Source organism: Lynx canadensis, chromosome B2 (assembly GCF_007474595.2).
Source record: "Lynx canadensis isolate LIC74 chromosome B2, mLynCan4.pri.v2, whole genome shotgun sequence".
NCBI lineage: Eukaryota > Metazoa > Chordata > Mammalia > Carnivora > Felidae > Lynx > Lynx canadensis.
The window spans coordinates 3,876,257-3,896,411 of NC_044307.1; the positions used below are offsets into that span (position 1 = coordinate 3,876,257).

The 20,155-nt window shown below is 47.3% G+C and overlaps 1 protein-coding gene across 4 annotated transcripts; it reads left to right on the forward strand.

The window, feature by feature from the left end:
* Positions 1-3,579: 3,579 nt before the first annotated feature.
* Positions 3,580-19,857, forward strand: SLC17A2 (solute carrier family 17 member 2). Of its 4 annotated transcripts, none has more exons than XM_030314683.1 (13): positions 3,580-3,750; positions 6,908-7,058; positions 8,342-8,451; positions 10,158-10,369; positions 12,182-12,415; positions 12,500-12,587; positions 13,461-13,547; positions 14,946-15,064; positions 15,185-15,346; positions 15,815-15,947; positions 16,037-16,184; positions 17,470-17,560; positions 19,161-19,857. In XM_030314683.1, the coding sequence occupies exons 3-13, from the start codon at positions 8,424-8,426 to the stop codon at positions 19,293-19,295; spliced, it is 1,437 nt and encodes a 478-aa protein (XP_030170543.1). In that variant the 5' UTR covers positions 3,580-3,750; positions 6,908-7,058; positions 8,342-8,423; the 3' UTR covers positions 19,296-19,857. The 4 variants fall into 4 exon arrangements, with proteins under 4 accessions (XP_030170543.1, XP_030170544.1, XP_030170545.1 ...); XM_030314684.1 differs by having other exon boundaries at positions 6,912-7,058; XM_030314685.1 differs by lacking the exon at positions 6,908-7,058.
* The last annotated feature ends 298 nt before the right edge of the window (positions 19,858-20,155 follow it).

Here is a 20,155-nt window from a genome sequence, read left to right on the forward strand (position 1 = left end):
CAAGCCTCGCATCGGGCTCTGTGCAGACAGCTCAGAGCCTGGAGCCTGCTTTGAATTCTGTGTCTCCCTCTCTCTGCCCCTTCCCTACTCACACTGTTTCTCTGTCTCTCAAAAATAAATAAACATTGAAAAAAAATTTTTTTAAATAAATATTAAAGAAAAAAAAAAGCGTCCAAGTCAAATGGTACAGATATCACTCATTCTTTTAAAGTGTTGCTCAGTTTTTAAATATAAAGATGTCTTGCAATCTGTTCGGTCAGTCTCCCATTGATGAACTCTTAGGTTATTTCCAGTTTGCCCCTCTGGCTTTCTTTTTTTGAGTTGCATTTTCACTGAATGTGTTTGTAAATTCTGAGAGGATCAACACTTTTATGATATTAAGTGCTCCCACCCAACAATGTAGTCAGGTTGTGTTTTATGTCCTTAATAAAATGTTATTGTTTTCTTCCTTTGAGCCACACGTTTCTCGTTCGAGTGATTCTTAAAAATTTTGCAGTTTTTGTGGCTAGAAAACCTTAAAAACTTTCTATCTCCATTCCTGGCTGGTTATTTCTACTACCGGGGAAAGCAACTGATGAACAGAAAAAAATCTTTCCCATGTTTGCGGCCAGTTTCCAAATCCCCTTCCTGCTTTGCACCGTAATCCCTGGTGGTGTTGAACAATTGCGATCGTCCACGCTGCGCCTCTGTGCCTTTGCTCTTTCTGGAAGGTCCTTGCCCTTGGTCACTGACTCACCCACACCACCTGTGAAGACTGACTATAGCCATGCCTCCTCCTGGAAGCAGATAAGGTGGGGTCCTGATCTGCTCTTCCTGGTGTCCCCGTGCACGCGTGTATTATTTGTTTTCAAGACTTGTCATCCCAGCTGACTGTCTGGGAGTCGTCTCACTCAGCGGACTCCGAACTGTGTACAGTCATGGGTCAGGTCTTAAACAAACTGGTGTTCTCAGAAGCAAGCGCCACATCTGGAACAGAATAAATTCTCCAAGAAGAAAAAAAAAAGAAAAGAAAAAGAAAAAGAAAGAAAGAGTGTGAATTAAACTGCTCTGAATGGAAACAGCTGTTAATACCAGGCCAGAGAGGCCTAACTTTCTAAGGGCCTCTGATCTTTTCTGCTCGATTACTATAGAGAATATACTCTATTAGTATACAGAAATCCTGACTCCTGATGGTGAGCATGACTCAAGAATTCATCCATGTAATAAATTAATGTTTAATGAACACATACTATAGGCCAAAGACTATGCCAAGAGCTGTGAATACAGCAGTTTTCAAAATACACGGATCCCTTCGGAGAGTTTGCAAAACTCCACTATAGGATTACACTGTTTAAACAAAATATGCAGTTTGAAGAATACAGTTTGAACCTTACTTGTGGCATTGGACTGTGGGCCATTTTTCCTTAGTATATTTACTCCTATTTTGGGGAATCCGCTCTTGGCTACTTCCTCTGCTAGGGTTACTGCTAAGTCATGCTGTGCCTTTGAGCAAATTAGAAATTATCAGACCTTAGGGGCGCCTGGGTGACTCAGTCGGTTGAGCATCTGACTTCGGCTCAGGTCATGATCTCGCGGTTCGTGAGTTCAAGCCCTGCATCGGGCTTTGTGCTGACAGCTCAGAGCCCGGAGCCTGCTTCGGATTCTGTGTCTCCCTCTCTCTCTGCCCCTTTCCCGCTCATGCTCTGTCTTTCTCTCTCTCTCAAAAATAAATAAACATTAAAAAAAAAAGAAATTTTTCTTCTTCTGGGCAGACTAAGCAAAAAAAAAAAAAGCCCTAATTTGTCTTCTTCTTAACCATTTTTTTGGCTTATCAGGTACCTGATGACTTTGCAATAAGTCAAGAACCAGGATTTTCATTAAAGGAAGAAAGGAACTATTATCTCAATTCTCTTGGCTCCCCCTCCATGTCTTAAAAGCAGACTCAATAATGCCACTTAAAGACTTTCACATCCTAATCCCCGGAGCCTGTCAATATGTGATTTCGCGTGGCAAAGCGCACATGACATACGTGATTAAGTTAAGGATTTTCAGGTGGGAAGACTGTCCTGGAGTTTTCAAGTGAGTCCAATATGATTGCAATCGTCCTTATAAAGAGGGAGGCAGGAGGGTCAGGCTTCGAGAGAAAGATCTAACGATGTTTTGCTGCTGCCTTTAAAGATGCAGGAAGGGGCTGTGAGCCAAGGAAAGCTGGTGACTTCTAGAAGCTGGAAAAGGTAAGGAAATGGATTCTCCCCTAAAGCCTCCAGGGAGAATGTGCCCTGCGAGACCCCTTGGTTTTTGGTCCAGTGAAACCCATTTTAGACTTTTGACCTCCGGAACTGGGAGAATAAATACGTGTTGTCTTAAGTCACGAAGTTTGTGTTAATTTGTTACAGCAGCAACAGGGAACCAATACAAAGGAACCAAGGAGTTAAACTAAGGGGCTGACTCCAGTTGGCTCTCTGGGGGAGTCTGGGGAGTCAGACCTGAGAGGAAACTCAACCACGGCAGTTTGAAGCTAATGAAGCGAGAGAGGGCGGGCCCTCACTTCATTTCTAAGGGCCAAGAGTCAAACTGGAAGTATCCGGTAGCAACCACAGACCAAAAACTACGACTCACAACTGAGACACAATCCAAGAATCAGGAGTCGAGCAGAGCCTGGAGTACAAAAGGTTCAGAGAAGAAGCAGGAAGGAAGGGTTCATGGTATTGGTTTGCACCGCTCTTGGGGACATCCCAAGCGTAATTGGAAACTGGTTCCTGGACTCAGAGGGCAGGGAGAGACTGAAGAAAGAGGCAGGCCTCTCCAGGTTGGTAGGTGATGGGTTTTAATAATAGCAAAGGAAATGTGCATGCGACACTTGTCGTGGGTGGCAGCAAAATGAACGGATCTCTGCACCCACCTCCAAATCTTCGAAGTTTATAACGAGGCCCCAACTGGGTGTTCTCAACACCACATCACCATCTCAAGGCCATGTCCTTGGAGCAGGCTCTGGAAGCAGGAAGGACAAGCGGGACCCACCTTCCTAGGACAGAGGAGAGGGCGAGGAGGCTCTGAGAGCCCAGGTCTAGCTCATGGGTCAGCCGGTGGTCACACGTTTTTGATGACGTTCCCCAACACAGGGTTGCTTCATGAGTAGATATCGGAGTAGCCAACGTCCACATTTGTTAGCATGTGGGCACCCAAAGCTTAAGGAAAGTCTAGCTGACTTACCAGAAACCCTGGGAACGTCTCGTTTATTGAGGACCTACTATCGGTCAGCATAAATATTTCATTTAATTTGTGCAAACCCCCCACGAGTTCAGTATTAGAATCTTGCTTTACTGATGTAGAAACCAATTCACAGAAGGCGGGTGACTTGTCCAAGGCCACAGAAAACACCAGGAAGTGAAGGTGGGGTTGACGTCATTTCTCCGATCCTAAGAGCTTTGCTGTTTCCTCCACACCATGGCCCCTTCCTTTCAGGAAAAATGCTTGTTGACTTTTTTTGGTTGCATGCACAGTTCTGAGCAGAAAAACATGATGTCACCTTTCGAGACACTCATTTTATCAGTGGGGACTTGAAAATGAAGTTAAAAATTAAGCAGCAGAGTCAAACCCAGGCTCTCTGCTCTGAGAATGTGGGGCCAAACCTGATGCTGTCTGACTGCCACGTGGCTAATTATTTATCCTTGTGAAACTCTGTGGAATTATTTGAAAGGGAGGAAGGGACAGAAACTTCTTCAAGTAGCCTTGTAGTCTAGGGCTTAAAATACTGGTTTAATGGCGAAGGTAAGTGTTTTTCTTCTTTTTGGGTCTGAGGATAATTACTAATCAATCAGAGATCCATTAAAGGGAGGGAGCACTTTGAGGGGAAGTCAGAGGAACACCATGAAAGTGACCTAAGGATTCCCGTCTGGGAACGGTTTCTGGCTTCAAAATGAAGAAGAGACTTTCTAAAACGTGCAATCGATTCAATCGATACTCTAGAGCACGGCTTGAGAGGCCACCGATGTCCATGGACACTGGACAATGGTCCCTTCTCTGGGGATTCTGTATTAACTGTGGCACCTTGAGGAGCTGGGTGGGTTTCACTGTGGGATAAAATGCTGGATCAGAACTAACAAGGCTTGGATTTGGGGACTGTGACTGATGAGTCTTTTCAGATTGCCACGTATATTTGAAACGATGTCTCAAAAAAAAAGGCGAATAGGAAGTTGTGAATAAGATGAAAGCAAGAGAACGTACATGCTTGTGGAGCTCACCTGGCTCCTTGCCCTCAGAGCTCAGGGAAGATGCTCAGAGAGACCAAGATGAGCACCCACAGGTGCTCCGATGGGAAGCTCTTGGTGAAGACTGAAGAAGGTACCTTCTCCCAACCTGCCAGAGAAGGTCCCTAGTCCAAAGCACGGTTGCCCTGGAAGGCAAGCCTGAGGTTGTCACTTGGAGGAAAGGGTCAAGGGGAATCCTGCGCATCTCCTGGCGAGCTGAGCCGTGAGTCTCCCAAGGCACTGACCCAACTGCGCTTGATTTTGGCGTTACTCTGCTTTCTAGGATCACCCACTCTTGGTGCTTGATACGGTTTTTCTTTTTCTTTCTTTCTTTTTTTTTTCCGCGATTAAATCCATAAGTGAATTGACCGCATGACATAAATTACCTACTGGAATAACCAGTTTTACTTCAGCCCTACCGATTTTTTCAGAAAGGTAGGGGCGGGTGACACAAAGGGGCCTCAGTCTTACTAACATGGAAGAAATTGCTTCTTGTTCTCTGATATTCTCTGATGTTCCAGCAAGATGCATTCCTTATTCTCCCATCTCGTGGATTCTAGTAGAAGAACCCACTTAAATGTTTTGTTTTCTTTATTTGAGAGAGAGAGAGAGAGAGAGTGCAAGTGGGGGAGAGAGGGGCACAGGGAGAGAGAGAGAATCAATCCCAAGCAGGCTTCAGGCTCAGCAGGGAGCCCGACACGGGACTCAGTCCCACAACCCTGGGAACATGACCTGAGCCAAAGACAGGAGTTGGACGCTCAACTGGCTGTGCCACCCAGGCGCCCTGGAAGAACCCACTTTCCAAAGGAAATGTTTAAGACCAGTTTAATGATGAATCAGAACCACTTCTCCAGAAATGCATAAATCGGGACTGATTCACCTGAGAGGTCCCAAGTGCCAATCTGATGCCTGTTTATTATTATTGCTGTAGTTACTGTCAACAACCGTTTACAATGTACATTTTACAATCAGAAGGCATGCCTCAGGCCTTTTTTTCCACTCACAATAGTCCTGTGAAGTAATGTTATCCCCATACTTCCTGATTGTTTCTATTTCGTATTCAACTAAAGCTCCCCTAGTGTATGAAATTGTGAAAAAGCTGAAAGATTTTGAAAACTGTGAAAAAGCTGAAATGAAAAAGCTCAGTTTGTGAATGGCAGAGAAGAACGTAGTCCCTGGATACCCTTTGAACCACAAGTTCATGCTCTTTCAGCCACATGTAACATTTACTCTGAGCAAACTGGGGGACGGGACTAACAGAGATGATGCAAGACAGGCTGGGGATTAGGGGAAATCTAAGCAATCGAAAGACCACTATAATGAAACAGTGAGTTCCAGGCTGAGACCAATAGGAAAAAAACGATTCTTTTGCTTAGGCCTAAACCATATTGTCTACGTTGTTAATTTTATATCAAATACAACTCAATATTGTATCATGAAATTATTTTTATTTTTTTTCAATTATTTTTAACGTTTATTATTGAGAGACAGAGAGACACAGAGCGTGAGCAGGGGAGGGGTAGAGAGAGGGAGAGACATAGAATCGGAAGCAGGCTCCAGGCTCTGAGCCATCAGCCCAGAGCCCGACGCAGGGCTCGAACTCACAGACTGCGAGATCATGACCTGAGCCGAAGTCGGTCGCTTAACCAACTGAGCCACCCAGGCGCCCCTCATGAAATTATTTTTAAAAGATAGACTTTCGTTTCATTTCTTTTCCATTTTCCTATATCTACTTATAGTTTTGCCTCTGACTCACGAGGTTTTAGAAGTGTCACTGTGGAATGGAGGGTCCTCAGCCATGCTTACAATTGGACCCAGACTCAAACCACTGTCTCTGAGCGCCTATCGGTCGTGACAAAGCACAGATCCCGTCGTTTCACGGGCTCCTGCGATTACTTTAGGAAAATCGTTTCCATTACTATGTCCCGAGAGCCCCTAGGCTACAGTGGTTTGGGAGGTCTGCCCGATTTCTCTGTTTGTCTCGTGCAAAGGACACAGGAAGTTCACAACTGAAGTGAGCTATTGAGACAACATTCAAAACAGCCTGTGAAGTCGTGTAAGCTAAGGCGGGGTGGCAACAGATACAAGGGAAAGGAAGGTTTGTGGCAGGATTGTACTAACAAAAACAGCAAGAAAAGGCAGTCGTTTTTATTCTTTTAACCATTCGAAGCTCGACTGGAAAGTATTTTCACCATCAAATGTCCTTCTTGAAGAAATGACTAAAAAAAGGAAAGCCATGTAACTTCCCCTGTGGAACCCTCCCGAAAGAGCCTACCCTACTGCATTCTAGGCTGTGCGTAAAATATGAGCATATAGGGGAAGTGGCTCTAGTGGACAGAGGCAGCAGCAGGCTGGGCGTCAGGAGACCCGGTGCTGGCTCTGTGACCTACGTGGCCTGTGTCCACTTCTCGGACTTCCGCACAGCAGTTTTCTCAGCAGCACGGTGAACAGTTGGGCAGAAGATCTCGGAGCGTCTTTCAGCTCTAGGGCTCGGGGCCTGCAGGACTTATCAGAGCGGTTGGTGGGGAATCTGTAGCTGGGGTGTGATGACTCTTGGTTTTACCTACGGTGAAAAAGTTGCCTTCAGGCAAGTCTTGGGATCTTACGTAACAGGGGAAATCAGACAGAAAGTGGTCCAAACTCTGGGTAAACGAGGCGTCCATTCCATTTTGCTTCAGCTAGGATCTGAGTGAAACGCACTGACCCGGGCTCCTGATCTCAGCCAGATGTTTGCAAGGCTCGTAAGCCCTCCACGGCAGGACGAAAGCCAACATGATTCCTGGTGCTGACCTTCTCTTGTTTAGCAACTGGGCATCCATCTAGGTCCAGGTAAACAAAAAAGAAAATTTCAAAACTTAGATGGGCAGATCTTATTCTTAGAATTCAGGAGACACCTGGCGAGCAGAAGACTGTCCTGTCTGTGTTACCGAAGGCCCAATCATCGATCTTTCACACTAGCGGCTTCTCGGTATAACACGAGTGTCTACAAGTTGTAAAAAAACAAAACAAACAAACAGCAAAAGCACTTAGCAGATATGGAAGATCCTTTAGAATAATGTGACCACCGTGTCCCATAACCCAGAATCAGCCACTGCTGGCGCTTATGTGAACCTGCCTCTCTTTCTGTGGATGTGCAGCTATCGACACGGGTGCGAACGATGGGGGGACAAAATGCTTCATCTTCTCATTCTTTATGAGCCTCTATCCTAAAGTCATAGGTTATGAACATCCCTGAGGGTGCAGCTAAGTCTTGTTCAATTTGTGTGCAGAAAGAATGCAAAGTTTTGAGCGATGAAATATAAGCATGATCCAGTATTTGTAAAGTTTAGGAATGGCTGCCATATTGACAGCGATCTCAGGATGAGGATTGTTCCTAAAGGAAATCAATGTATGTATCCACCGAGAGAATTTGATTGCTATATGAGTATCAAATTTGGGGATCATGAATTCTCTTTTCCTGTCAAAATAACTGGATATATTTGGAATTGTAGTAGAAAGCCTCACTCAGTGTGACTTTACACACGGTTTGAAGAACTTTTCAGCCCAAGAAAGTGTCCAAATTGTGTGTAGCAAAGGCAACAATAAACATTTTAGAGCCTCAAAGGTAATACACGTTAAGTGTTATGCAATGTCCCCCTTCCTATTCAGAGAAGCCACAATACAGCATCGTTCTGGTTATACAGAAGGGATGGCAACATGATCATAAGGAGAGAAAGGGCTATTCTGGAACTTTCTTCCCAGCTCCCGAGCTTTATTTAACTTTCCTGTCCTCTGACCCACCTTAACCCCCAACACGCCTCGCCTTTGGTTCTCTGTGGCTTGCAATTTTCTCATTTAATTCTTGTGGCACACTCCAGAAAGAGGCTTACTCTTACAAGAATGAATGGTTGGAGAATTTAAATGACGAGGCTCTAAGTCACATAGCTGGTGCTTACAGCTGGATTTTCTTGTAAAAACTGAGTTTTCCATTAGTGTAAAAATCAAGAAGCATTCTCAAAATGTCAATCATATAGCCATGTTGGATCAAAACTTTTACTGATGCTGAGAGAGGACCACGTTAACATGAGACAGTTATCTGTGTGCCGTGTTTCGGATTGTTGTTCACTCCGTAGATCAAAACCAGTCGTGGCGAAAGAGATTCGGGGCAGAGGGAAAGTCCACCACAGAGACTACCACTGCCTCCAGAGGAGCCAAATGGACAAGAAGCCTTCGCCCAAGAAAGGTAAATCCTCCCCATCAAGACTACTTGCTGGAAGGCTGGAAGCTTATCTCCACGGCTCTTTTTCCTCTCTTTCTCTTCCTGTTTTCTCTTTCTTTCTTTCTTTCTTTCTTTCTTTCTTTCTTTCTTTCTCCTTCCTTCCTTCCTTCCCTCCCTCCCTCCCTCCCTCCCTCCCTCTCTCTCTCTCTCTCTTCCTTCCTTCCTTCCTTCCTTCCTTCCTTCCTTCCTTCCTTCCCTCCCTCCCCTCACGTCCCCCCATCGCACTCCCTCCCTCTTTCTTTCTTTCTTTCTTTCTTTCTTTCTTTCTTTCTTATCATGTCACCCATTATAAAGACTCTCTGAACAACATTGGACCAGCTCTGGCCCCTCGTCCTGTTACCCGTTGCTTTTTTTTAGGGAGCCCCACTGAGTTACCTCTTAGAAATCAAGACAAATGCCCAACAGATCCTGGGACGTAAGGAACGGAATAAGTCTTGAAAAAGTCATTTTAAACAACTTGTGCATGAATTCCTGCCATGATGTGATTGCCAAGCGGCTTTGGAATCCTCCAGGGGCATGGAAAGAAGTCCTTCGCAGGCAAACAGTCCTATCACTGAGGCTGTTTGGCCATTACAAATGATTTCTTTCCTTACATTTTTATCTGTTTGTTCACAGGCCCTCTTTTTGGTTCTCTTTAGTTCCATTTCTCCAAATCTACAGAAGAGATTGAATCCATCATTCGCTTGGGAACCCTTGCAACATTGGTCCCTTGTTGCGTTTTGTGGGGACTTTTAAAGAATGTGTTGCTCTTGTAACATATTGAATACTCGCCCGTTGCCATATCACCTCCAAACTCAGTAAAAGTGGCTCTTAGTTAGTTAGTTATTTCTTTCTTTTTTTTAAATGTTTATTTATTTTTGAGAGAGGGACAGAGTGTGAGCGGGGGAGGGGAAGAGAGAGAGGGAGACACAGAATCTGAAGCAGGCTCCAGGTTCTGGGCTGTCAACACAGAGCCCAACACGGGGCTCGAACCCAAAAACTATGAGATCGTGACCTGAGCTGAATTCGGGCACTTAACTGACTGAGCCACCCAGGAGCCCCACTGTGTTAGTTCTTGAAAGCTGGGCATACGTGGAGGCAGGGTCTAGTGACACGACAAAGGTGTTTCCAAGTGAGCGTCACATTCCGGAGTCGGGGTGGGGGGTGCTCGTTTCCACACATACTATCTCAGATATTTAAAAGTGAATCCTTGGGTGTTCCGTCAGCTTCTTTCAAAGGCAGCTCCGTGGTAAGTATAAAGCTCCCAGCTTTATGGTAAATGAATATGCAAAACGGACAGGACCTCTGACTTGCAGCTGGGGGACCGGTTTGCCCCCCCCACACCCCCCCTACCCGCTGCCGCCATCTCCCCCCCTCCCCCACTCACTTTACTGGGGACAATATGACATAAGCGCCCTCCCTTAGACTTTCCTATAGTTGCCATCTGCTTCCCACACCTCTGGAAAAAGGTCATATTTGCTTTGCTTGACTGTAAGAGCCAAGCAGATTCATTGTCTTGAAGTCAATTTAAGAATATGGCCAAGGAGCACCGTAGCCATGGTTATTTTGGGGAGAGAAGGCAGTGGGGCCGAGCGAGGGCCCTGTTGTTTTCCAGGTGTAGTCGTGGGAGAAACGGAAAGACGGCGGCCTCGGTCGGGATGCTCAGTGCGTCCTTCCGTATTGTCTCCTAGCTCCAGGTTTCTGTTCGTTACGCTATGGACTGGCTCTCATCATGCACTTCTCAAACTTCACCATGATAACCCAGCGTGTGAGTCTGAGCATTGCGATCATTGCCATGGTGAACAGCTCTCAGCCGCATGGTCTATCCAACGCCTCCGCAGAAGGACCTCTGGCAGATACCCTCAGCAACCCCAGCACATCCATCAAGGAATTTAACACAGGGGTAAGTATATCAGCATCGCTTCCTGCTTATGGGTCTCTGAGTTCTCTTTGGGCCAGCTGTAACAGCTTACCAATTCCTTCTTCGTCAATGAGTTAAATAAAATGTTTATCACAGGATTGTAGAAGAATCAGGATTATACCCTATTGTTAAATTTTTTCCTTTAAACTATCAATTACTGCAGGGTTGTTTTTTTTTTAAATGTTTATTTACTCTTGAGAGGGAGAGAGACAGGGTTCGAGTAGGGGAGGGGTAGAGAGAGAGGGAGTCATAGAAGCCGAAGCGGGCTCCAGACTCCAGCTGACAGCACAGGGCCTGATGCGGGGCTCGAACCCACGAACTGTGAGATCACGACCTGAGCCGAAGTCAGACGCTTAACCGACTGAGCCACCCAGGTGCCCCTTACTGTAGATTTTTGATGTCACCTTTGTATTTCATGATTGTATTACCTTGGACCCAGCTTATTTATAATGACCTCTCTGCCTCCAGTCTTTTTTCCATCACTCATTCTACACATTCACATTCTTGTGCTCAAGAATACAAGACAGCTTCGGGGTGCCTGGGTGGCTCAGTTGGTTAAATGTCTGACTTTTGATCTCTGCTCAGGTCATGATCTCATGGTGGTAAGACTGAGCCCTGCATTGAGCCCACGTCGGGTGTGAAGTCTGCTTAAGATTCTCTCTCTCCTTCTGTCCCTGTCCCCTGCTCACACTCTTTCTCTCCCTCTCTCTCGACGTGCTGTGCTCCTCCAAAAACCTGGTCCCACTTCTCAGCACACTCAGATCTGCTGTCAGTGGTCCAAGGAAGGTCCTTGTTCTGAGCAGCTCAGAGTCCTGGTTAGTTTCTCAGCATTTGGTTTCACTCCAAATGCTACAAGTTTACTTTCGCTCTTCAACAAAAATGAATTTTCCTATTTCTCTTTGTACAAATCATAATCATCCTTCAAAGGGTGGTCCAAGTATTGCTTCCTTCCTGGGACCTTTGCAAATTGTTTTTGTCTCTTCTCAAATTTCTCTTTGTCTCTTCAATTTATAGCATGATGCCACAAGCCTAGTAGGCTGCCAAAAATTATTTATTGGCTTACCTCATAAGAAGAATGTGATCTCATTAACGTGCAGTGCGTGTTTCAGGAAGTCATCTCTGCCAGGGCAGACCATAATTCCTCAACTTGATTTTAAGGACAGATTTCGATGAGAATTGAGGGAAGTTGTGCTTTCCTAATATTTTTGAAATAGAAGTCAACATGTCACCGAACTTTTCCCGGAAGCACACAGTTAAAGGAAACTCTTTCTCAGGTGAAATCTCTCTCAATGGCTGTTTTTCATGCACCTCTTCTTACCACGTCATCATTTCTTTCTCTCTTTCCTTCATTTCCTTTGTTTTTACTCTTCCTCTGAAAGGAGCAAATTAGGGGTATAATTGGTTGCACGTTTGGAAGAGGTGCAATATTTGCTAGGTAACAAATACAGATAAGTAGATTTTTATACCAGGATCCCACCAACCCAAGCAGCACTGGTTTTAAAGTCGGTTTTTGCAGGGCACCTGGGTGGCTCAGTCGGTTGAGCTTCGGACTTCAGCTCAGATCATGATCTCACCGTTCGTGGGTTCCAGCCCCGCGGCGGGCTCTGTGCTGACAGCTCGGAGCCTGGAGCCTGCTTCGGATTCGGTGTCTCCTTCTCTCTCTGCCCCTTCCCCACTCACACTCTGTCTCTCAAAAATAAATGAAGATTTAAAAAAAATTTTTAATAAAAAAATAAAGTAGGTTCTCATAAAAGAACTTCTTAGCGAAGCATTTTCTTTTTTCCCGCCCCCCAGGCCTCTGTATATGAATGGAGCCCAGAGACTCAGGGTATCATCTTTAGCTCCATCAGCTATGGGATAGTAGTGACTCTGATCCCAAGTGGATATTTGGCAGGGATATTCGGAGCAAAACAGATGCTTGGTGCTGGTTTGCTGATCTCCTCCCTCCTCACCCTCTTTACACCGCTGGCTGCTGACTTCGGAGTGATTTTGGTTATTGTGATTCGGATGATCCAGGGCATGGCCCAGGTATCCAGATACTTTCTCGTTCGGAGCGGGACACAGGTACCTGAACTGCACTGAGACCGAAGGTCTTAATGATGTTCATTTCAGGGCATGGCCTGGACAGGTCAGTTTACCATCTGGGCAAAGTGGGCTCCCCCACTCGAACGAAGCAAACTCACCAGCATTGCGGGGTCAGGTAAGGATATACACGTGCATTAGAGCTTTGGAATCGGCCTCACCCAAACGCGTCTTTCCTTCTCTGCCTGGGATGTCTGGGGTGGGGGGGAACGGGCAGGAGAAAGTGCCACCGAGAGATTGAACAATGTGAGACGGTTACATAGCCTCTGTAAGAGAGAGCTACCTCGGTGCTGTAAAGCCACTGGGGTTTAGAAGCGGCTGTGGGCTGGGGTAGTCAGAAACGCATTGTGGGAAAACGTTTGGAACTTGGGTCTGCATAAATGTAAGACAATCAAGTAAATCTATATAATACTTCCCTAATGGCGCTGAAACACCAATTCAGCAAAGACACACAAGCGGGAATTAAGACGAGCAGATTTCACAGCGGTAAGGAGAGACAGAGAGACAGACATCAGCCTGGAAAGGAGAGTCTGAAGAGCCCAAGTGATTCTGAGCTCTTTGCTGTTCTGGACTAATCTTCACAAGTGTCTGACCATTAAGTACGTTGTAAGCTCCCATGTTACCAAAGAGGGAATTAACCCGTGCGCGAGATCGCGTGAATTGTCCACATGCGAACCGCCGGCGGGTGGCCAGACCGGCTGCGCGCGAGCCGATGACGGGACTCCAGGACTTTGCTGCCGACGACATGCGCCCTAACGGGGGGCAGACGCGCTCACTGGTGTTCAGGGAGCCACGCTGCAGTGTCAGGAGGCGCATCAGTATTGTTGGTCCATCCCAGTTACTCCACGTGGCTGTCCCGGGGGGGACCCGTGAGCGGGAAGAGAGGCTGTCCTCACGCAGTAATTCTGAGTCGGCCTCCTCGCTGCCGGGACAACGTCCAGGGAGAACACTCAGTCTTGTCGTAAGTGTTTCTTCTCCCTCTTCTCCTCAGGGGCAGCGTTTGGGTCCTTCATCATCCTCTGCGTGGGGGGACTAATCTCCCAGGCCTTGGGCTGGCCGTTTATCTTCTACGTCTTTGGTGAGTCCCTTTCCCTTCTGTCCCGAGCGCCCCGTGTCCCAGCCGTTCAGCGTGATGCCCACGTTCTCTGTCCCCCGTGCCCACAAGAGAGAACGGGCCCTTTGTGGAACAGAAGGTGACGAAGGCCGCCGAGGACCGGTGGCTCCCTTACCCCAGTCTAGGAGACGACACTCCGCGCGGGGCTGGCCTCTGAGGAACGGGGAGCACGGCCTTCCGCTCCCACCCCTGGCGTCTTCTGCAGACTCTCCACCACCGCGTCCGAAATGCCGGCTCTATTGCCCCGTGGTTGGCACGTCAATGTCACCGAGAGTTGGCGACACACACTTGAAACGCGTCTTCGTATTTTATTACAGTTGCTATTACTGCAAAGATGCTTTGACCTATTCTCTGCCAGGCAGATCTTGCAAAGCTCGATTTACTCGCACCCCCCTAGGGAGACCTCCAAGCCTTATCCTGTCAGATGCCGTCTTCCTGCCCTCTGTGGTGCTCACTGATAATTCCCTCTCTAGGCTATGCTGGCACACACTTATCTATTTGCCCCCGTCCCTCCCCACGAGACTGTGAAATTGTGAGGCAAGGAATCTATTCTATAATTTTTTTTTTATCACTTTGGTACTATCATAGCGCCTGGCTTCTTGCTCGATAAATAAAAGAATGGACGGATCCCGTCATTAGAGGGAATTTAAAGAACATTAGTCCCCAGAGACTGTTAACATCCAACCTTCTTCCAATGACCCATCTCAGCCACGAGACACAGGCCTGTTCTCTTGTTCTGACCAAAGGATGCCATCCAATACGGTTCTGGCTTGCAAGGCTTCCTCACTGATGATGCTAATCCCGGGGCATTTCGGTCCGCACGTGTTAATCACGTACCGTCAAGGAATATTTCTTCCAGAAATCCCTAACGGATGCATTGTTTGAATACAAATAACACCGTCTTTTGCAAATATGCCAGAAACTTGGCCTCGCCCCACTGATTTTCTGGCAGGTGGTTTCATGTATGTATGATTCCTGTCTTCTTCAATCCTGACTATTCACATCTTCCAAAGTAAGACAATAATGTGTGTAATAAGAAACACTATAACTACTGGGGCCCTAAGAGTAATTAACCAGCTGCGCAGTGGTACGATCCCCTCCGCCACCCCCGTGTTCTCTCCAGACGGCTCTGACATTGACAGATGGCGCTCTGTGTTTGACAGGTGGAGACTGGAGAGCTTTTTTTTCTTTTAAGAAGAATTTTTTTTTAGAAGAATTGAAATAAGGAAAGTTTAGGTCCTTTGGTGGAATAAGCATGAACTGATAAGCGTGTTTTGAGGGAGAGGCGTGCCATTTCGGAGGACACCCCCTTCCCCCAGCATACAAATCTACCTGAAAATTAACTGGGTCCCGGCTTCCCAGGTAGCATTGGCTGCGTCTGCTGTCTCCTGTGGTTCACAGTGATTTATGATGACCCCACGCATCACCCATGCATAAGCATCCGGGAAAAGGAGCACATCGTGGCCTCACTGGCTCACCAGGTACAGTGCACCCCTCCTACCTGTGGCCCGTGCAGAGGTACCTAGGGCGGCAGTGGGGCTCACAGGAGAGGTCCCCTCGGGGCTGTTCCAACCCCACGTTGACGAGATATTTCCTTTCAGTCCAGTTCTCCTAGACGATCTGTCCCCATAAAGGCTATGGCCAGATGCCTACCGCTTTGGGCCATTTTCACGGGGTTTTTCAGCCATTTCTGGTTATGCACCATAATCATAACATACCTCCCGACCTACATCAGCTCTGTGCTCCACGCTAACATCAGAGATGTGAGTATACTTCCGGTCCTTCTGGGGAAATGGTAATGGCAATGAGGAGAAACGGCTCTGTGCTGCCCACGGCATCCTGCCCTTGCACGTAACCCCTCATACAACCTTCACGATGACCTTGAGAGAGGCATTGTAATGACTGCCACTGTACGGACACGGGGACACGTAGACGTAAGATGACGTGCCTTGGTTTACACAACCGCTGACTGGCAGATCTGTGCGACACGGCCACACGGGCTGATTCCTCCGTTTCCCTTAGAGATTAATGTTACTTTTCTCCGGACACCAGTGTAATGCAGCGTGAGAGGCCCTCTTCCCTGAGACAGCGTTCTTCCCCTGTGGAAAAGGACACTAATTCCCTGAAAACGACTCGAACGTCCGTGGGGTGGGCTCACGGTGCCCGCCTGCCTGAACGTCCCTGGTGCTCTATGCATGTCCACACTCACGGAACACGTTTCCTTCCCTCAGAGCGGGGTCCTGTCATCCCTGCCCTTCATCGCTGCTTCAAGCTGCACGATTCTAGGAGGCCAGCTGGCAGACTTCCTTCTGTCCAGGAATCTTCTCAGACTAATCACTGTCCGAAAACTCTTTTCATCCCTAGGTAAGGACCGGGGCAAGGGCTTGGTTAACTGATCCTTTTTCCCACATGTGGTCTGCGAGGGTTCCTGACGCTGTGACTTCATTGTCCAGGGCTCCTCCTTCCGTCTCTGTGTGCCGTGGCCCTGCCCTTCGTGGCTTCCAGTTACGTGACAACCATTATTTTGCTGATACTCATTCCTGGGACCAGCAATCTGTGCGACTCGGGGTTCATCATCAACACCTTAGATGTCGCCCCCAGGTAGAAATTTACACGTGTTTGTTCCCCTCGTGCACGGTCTTCCAGAGGTGCTAGGCCTCAGTCCTCCTCTTGCAACTCCTTCCCGTTATGACACGCGCAAGACGATAGAACGATAAATGATGACAGCTAACTGGAAATGTCACTACATGGCCAGGACCTAAGGCATTTTAGAGCAACAGTTGCCGATCTTGGCCAGTAATCATTCAGATGAAAAGCTTCCCAAGTCTCCCCACCCGAGACTAAACCGCGTGCCCTGGGAAAGGGCCCACACACATGTGTTCTGGAAAAGCTTTCAGAGTTGATAATATTAGCTCCCTCAACTGTATGCATTTGCCATGAGCCAAGCCCTACTCGATAGACATATATCGACACATCTGATCTCACAACTGCATGGGGTAGGCCCTATTGTTGTCCTCACTCTAAATCATGATTTTTTTTAAGTTTATTTAGTCATTTTGAGAGAGAGACCAAGGGCACGATCACGGGAGGGGCAGAGAGAGAGGGAGAGAAAGAATCCCAAGCAGGCTCTGTGCCGTCAGCGCGGAGCCCGACACAGGGCTTGAACTCGTGAACTACGAGATCATGACCTGAGCTGAAATCAAGAGTCACACGCTTAACTGACTGAGCCACCCAGGTGCACCTGCCCTCACTTTAAACTGGAGAAGATGGAAGGCACAAGAAAGTTAAGTGACATGCCTAGGGTCACACAAAGGTGGAGCCAGGATTTGGATTCAGGCATTTTGTCCAGAGTCTGTTGTCCTGGGCACTGCACGAACTGCCTGCCATGCGGAGCAGCCTTGGGATGTGGATCGGGGTGAATCCTGGTCTCCGGGGAGACTGAGGTCATCCCTGGTTGTTGACCTGGCAGAGAGATGATTTCAGGGTTGGCAAACAGACATTGCCCTGAATGTCTCTAGGTGAACAAAACACAGCATTAGGCAAAATGACTTTGCTGTAATAACCGAACTGCCTTAAAGCTGAGTTGCTGAAAAGCCTTAGACAGCTTTCTATATAGAATCATCTGTTGGGGCGCCCCAGTGGCTCAGTCGGCTGAGCGTCCAACTCTTGATCTCAGCTCAGGTCATGATCCCAGGGTCATGGGTTCGAGCCCCGTGTCGGGTTCTGCCCTGACAGCGTGGAGCCTGCTTGGGAGATTCTCCCTCTCTCTCTGCCCTTCTCCCCTCCTCTCTCTCTGGCTCTCCTTCCAAAATAAACACATTAATTAACTAGATGAAATTCAACAGAAAAGAAACAGGAAACCATCTGTGAAATGTTCACCCCACAGGTACGCAAGTTTCCTCATGGGAATCTCCAGGGGCTTCGGGCTCGTCGCGGGGATCATCTCTTCCACAGCCACCGGATTCCTCATCAGCCAGGTTGGCCAGTTTATTGAAGTCTGCAAATAGCAGATACCGCTTGTGGCACTGGGGCGTCACGGCGGGGCCCCTGCCCTCCACGACTGTACGGTCCGACCGAGACAACAAGCGCGGGTGTCAACACAACCACTCTACTCACAGGGGACTCGGAAAGACAGTCTTGTTAGGTCGGGTTTCCCAGGGGAAGAACAGTATAAGCTGAACCTCTACAAATGACTGGATGTTACCTTGATGAGAATGGGCAGAGGTGGAGAGAACAGAGCCCAGGCGGCCTCGCGGAGCAAAAGCATGAGGCAGTTGTCGGTTCTGACCCGAGGGAATGGCACGCGTCAAGGGATGGTAAGGGGTGAAGACAGAGGGGCAGGAGACAAAGATTATGAAGTCTGTTCAGACTAATTCTAATTAGAAAAAAATTACAAAACGGAAACACCAAGTGTCCCAAGGCCACTGTAAAAAAAGAGAAGCGAAGTCATGGTGAAGAGGTCATGGCTGTGGTCATGGGCCGTGAGGCTGGTTCAATGGGAAGCGAGGGCTAGGAGGCTCCCAGAGAAAAGCGGAGCCAGCCTGCGGTGGCAGGATGACAAGAGTCAGCTTACAAAAAAATTTTCTTTCTTTTTTCATTTCTTTTCTGTCTCTCTCTCTTTTTTTTTTTTTTTTTTAGAGAAAGAGAAAGAATACGGTGGGGGAGGGGGCAGAGGGAGACAGAGGGAATCTTAAGCAGCCTCCGCATTTGGTGTGGGGCGGGACACAGGGCTCGATCCCACAACCCTGGGATCATGGCCTGAGCTGAAATCAAGAGTCGGACGCTGAATCGACCGAGCCACCCAGGCGTCTCTCCCTCGTTTCATTTTTAATACATCTCCATGTGATCTAGTTTCCAGGTTAATGTTTGACCAAATAGCTAGGAGTCCGCCGTGACTATAATGCCAGAAACGAACTACAAACTATGAGAAGGATCATCCCAGCCAAATACAACTCACGCCGTGTTGAGATGTCCACCCAAGTGGGGCTGGTGACACTGATGTCAACAGCTAAGACCAAAACTAAACAGAGAGAACGCAAGGGTGAGGTCTTAAACACGTCACTTTAAGGGCGCCTGGTTGGCTAGTCGGTTGAGCGTCGGACTTCGGCTCGGGTCACGGTCTCATGGTTCATGGGTTTGAGCCCCACATCGGGCTGTGTGCTGTCAGCACGGAGCCTGCTTCGGATCCTCTGGCCTCCTCCCTCTCTGTCCCTCTCCACCTTGTTCTCTCTCTCTCTCTTTCTCAAAAATAAATGTTTTCTTAAAAAAAAAAGTCACTTGAAGCATAACTTTCAATGAGGAATGTGATGTTTTCATGAATGTTGAGATCCAAATTTCTAGAAAGACATTAGTGTAGGTTAACTTATTTTGATTTAAAGAAAAATCCCTCTTAATCCAGTACCCAATGTTCGTTGTGGTGTCATTCTGTCCCCCCAAAATTTCACGAAACCTTCTTGGCTATTGCATAGCATTCCCTAGATACTTTGAGATCAATGTTGCAATACTCAAAATGGAAGATTTCGAGAACGGGTGGAGAAGGAAACCCGAGGCTGATCATTCTGCATTCTCTGCCTCCAGGATTCTGTGTCTGGATGGAGGAATGTCTTTTTCCTATCTGCGGCCATCAACATGTTTGGCATGTTTTTTTACATCACATTTGGACAAGCAGAAATCCAGGACTGGGCCAAAGAGAAGACCATCACCCGCCTCTGAGGATAGTGAGTTGCACACTTACGATGCTGACCGTTAACTTTGCGACACGTTTTCCGTATTGTCCTTCTTCCTTCATATTCTTGGCCATAGCCTCAGTGTTTCTCCTCTGGCTTCCTGTTGGGTCTCCCTGGGGAGTTTCTAAAACACACGGATGATGGGTCCACCCACAGAGACACTGAATGAACTGGTCTGTGGGGGAGCCCAGGTGCCCCTGGTTGTTAGACACGCCGCAGGGTTTCTAACATGCAGCCAGGGTTGACAACTGCTGGACACACTTGAAACGTCAATCCCTGTTGCCTTTGAAGTTTCCTCTTTGGGGAATACTGGATGAATAAAAATCTGTGTGAAAATAGTCACTGATAAGTACCTTCGTGGGGGTGATTATGGACACAGAGAAGACCGGCTAGCAGCGATGGTCATGTGTTATAGAGCTCAGCATGGGACAGAAATTTCAGGCTGTAATCTACAGAATTAACTTTTTTATGGTTTGTATACATTGTACGAAACATGGGTGTTTATTTATGTGGTTAAATTCTATTAAAATTCACATGCTAAAATTGAATAGACCATTTTCAAATTATTTAGATTAGGATTATTTGCATCAGGCAAAACAGAGATCTACTTATCCTAGCTAGATTCCAGGGGATTTACGATCAGGAAATGACCAGGCATGGATTAAATGAATGAGGTTAACTAGAAATCAAGACAGAATCGAAAAGCTCAAGTGGAGGCAAGACGGGCACTTCCAGAGGTACAAGGAGCTAGCCTGGAGCATGTAACGAGAACTGAAGGGAGACCACAGAGGTGCTTTCAAATGAAATGATGATTTGTAAGGAGAAGAATACTGAAGCTATAACAAG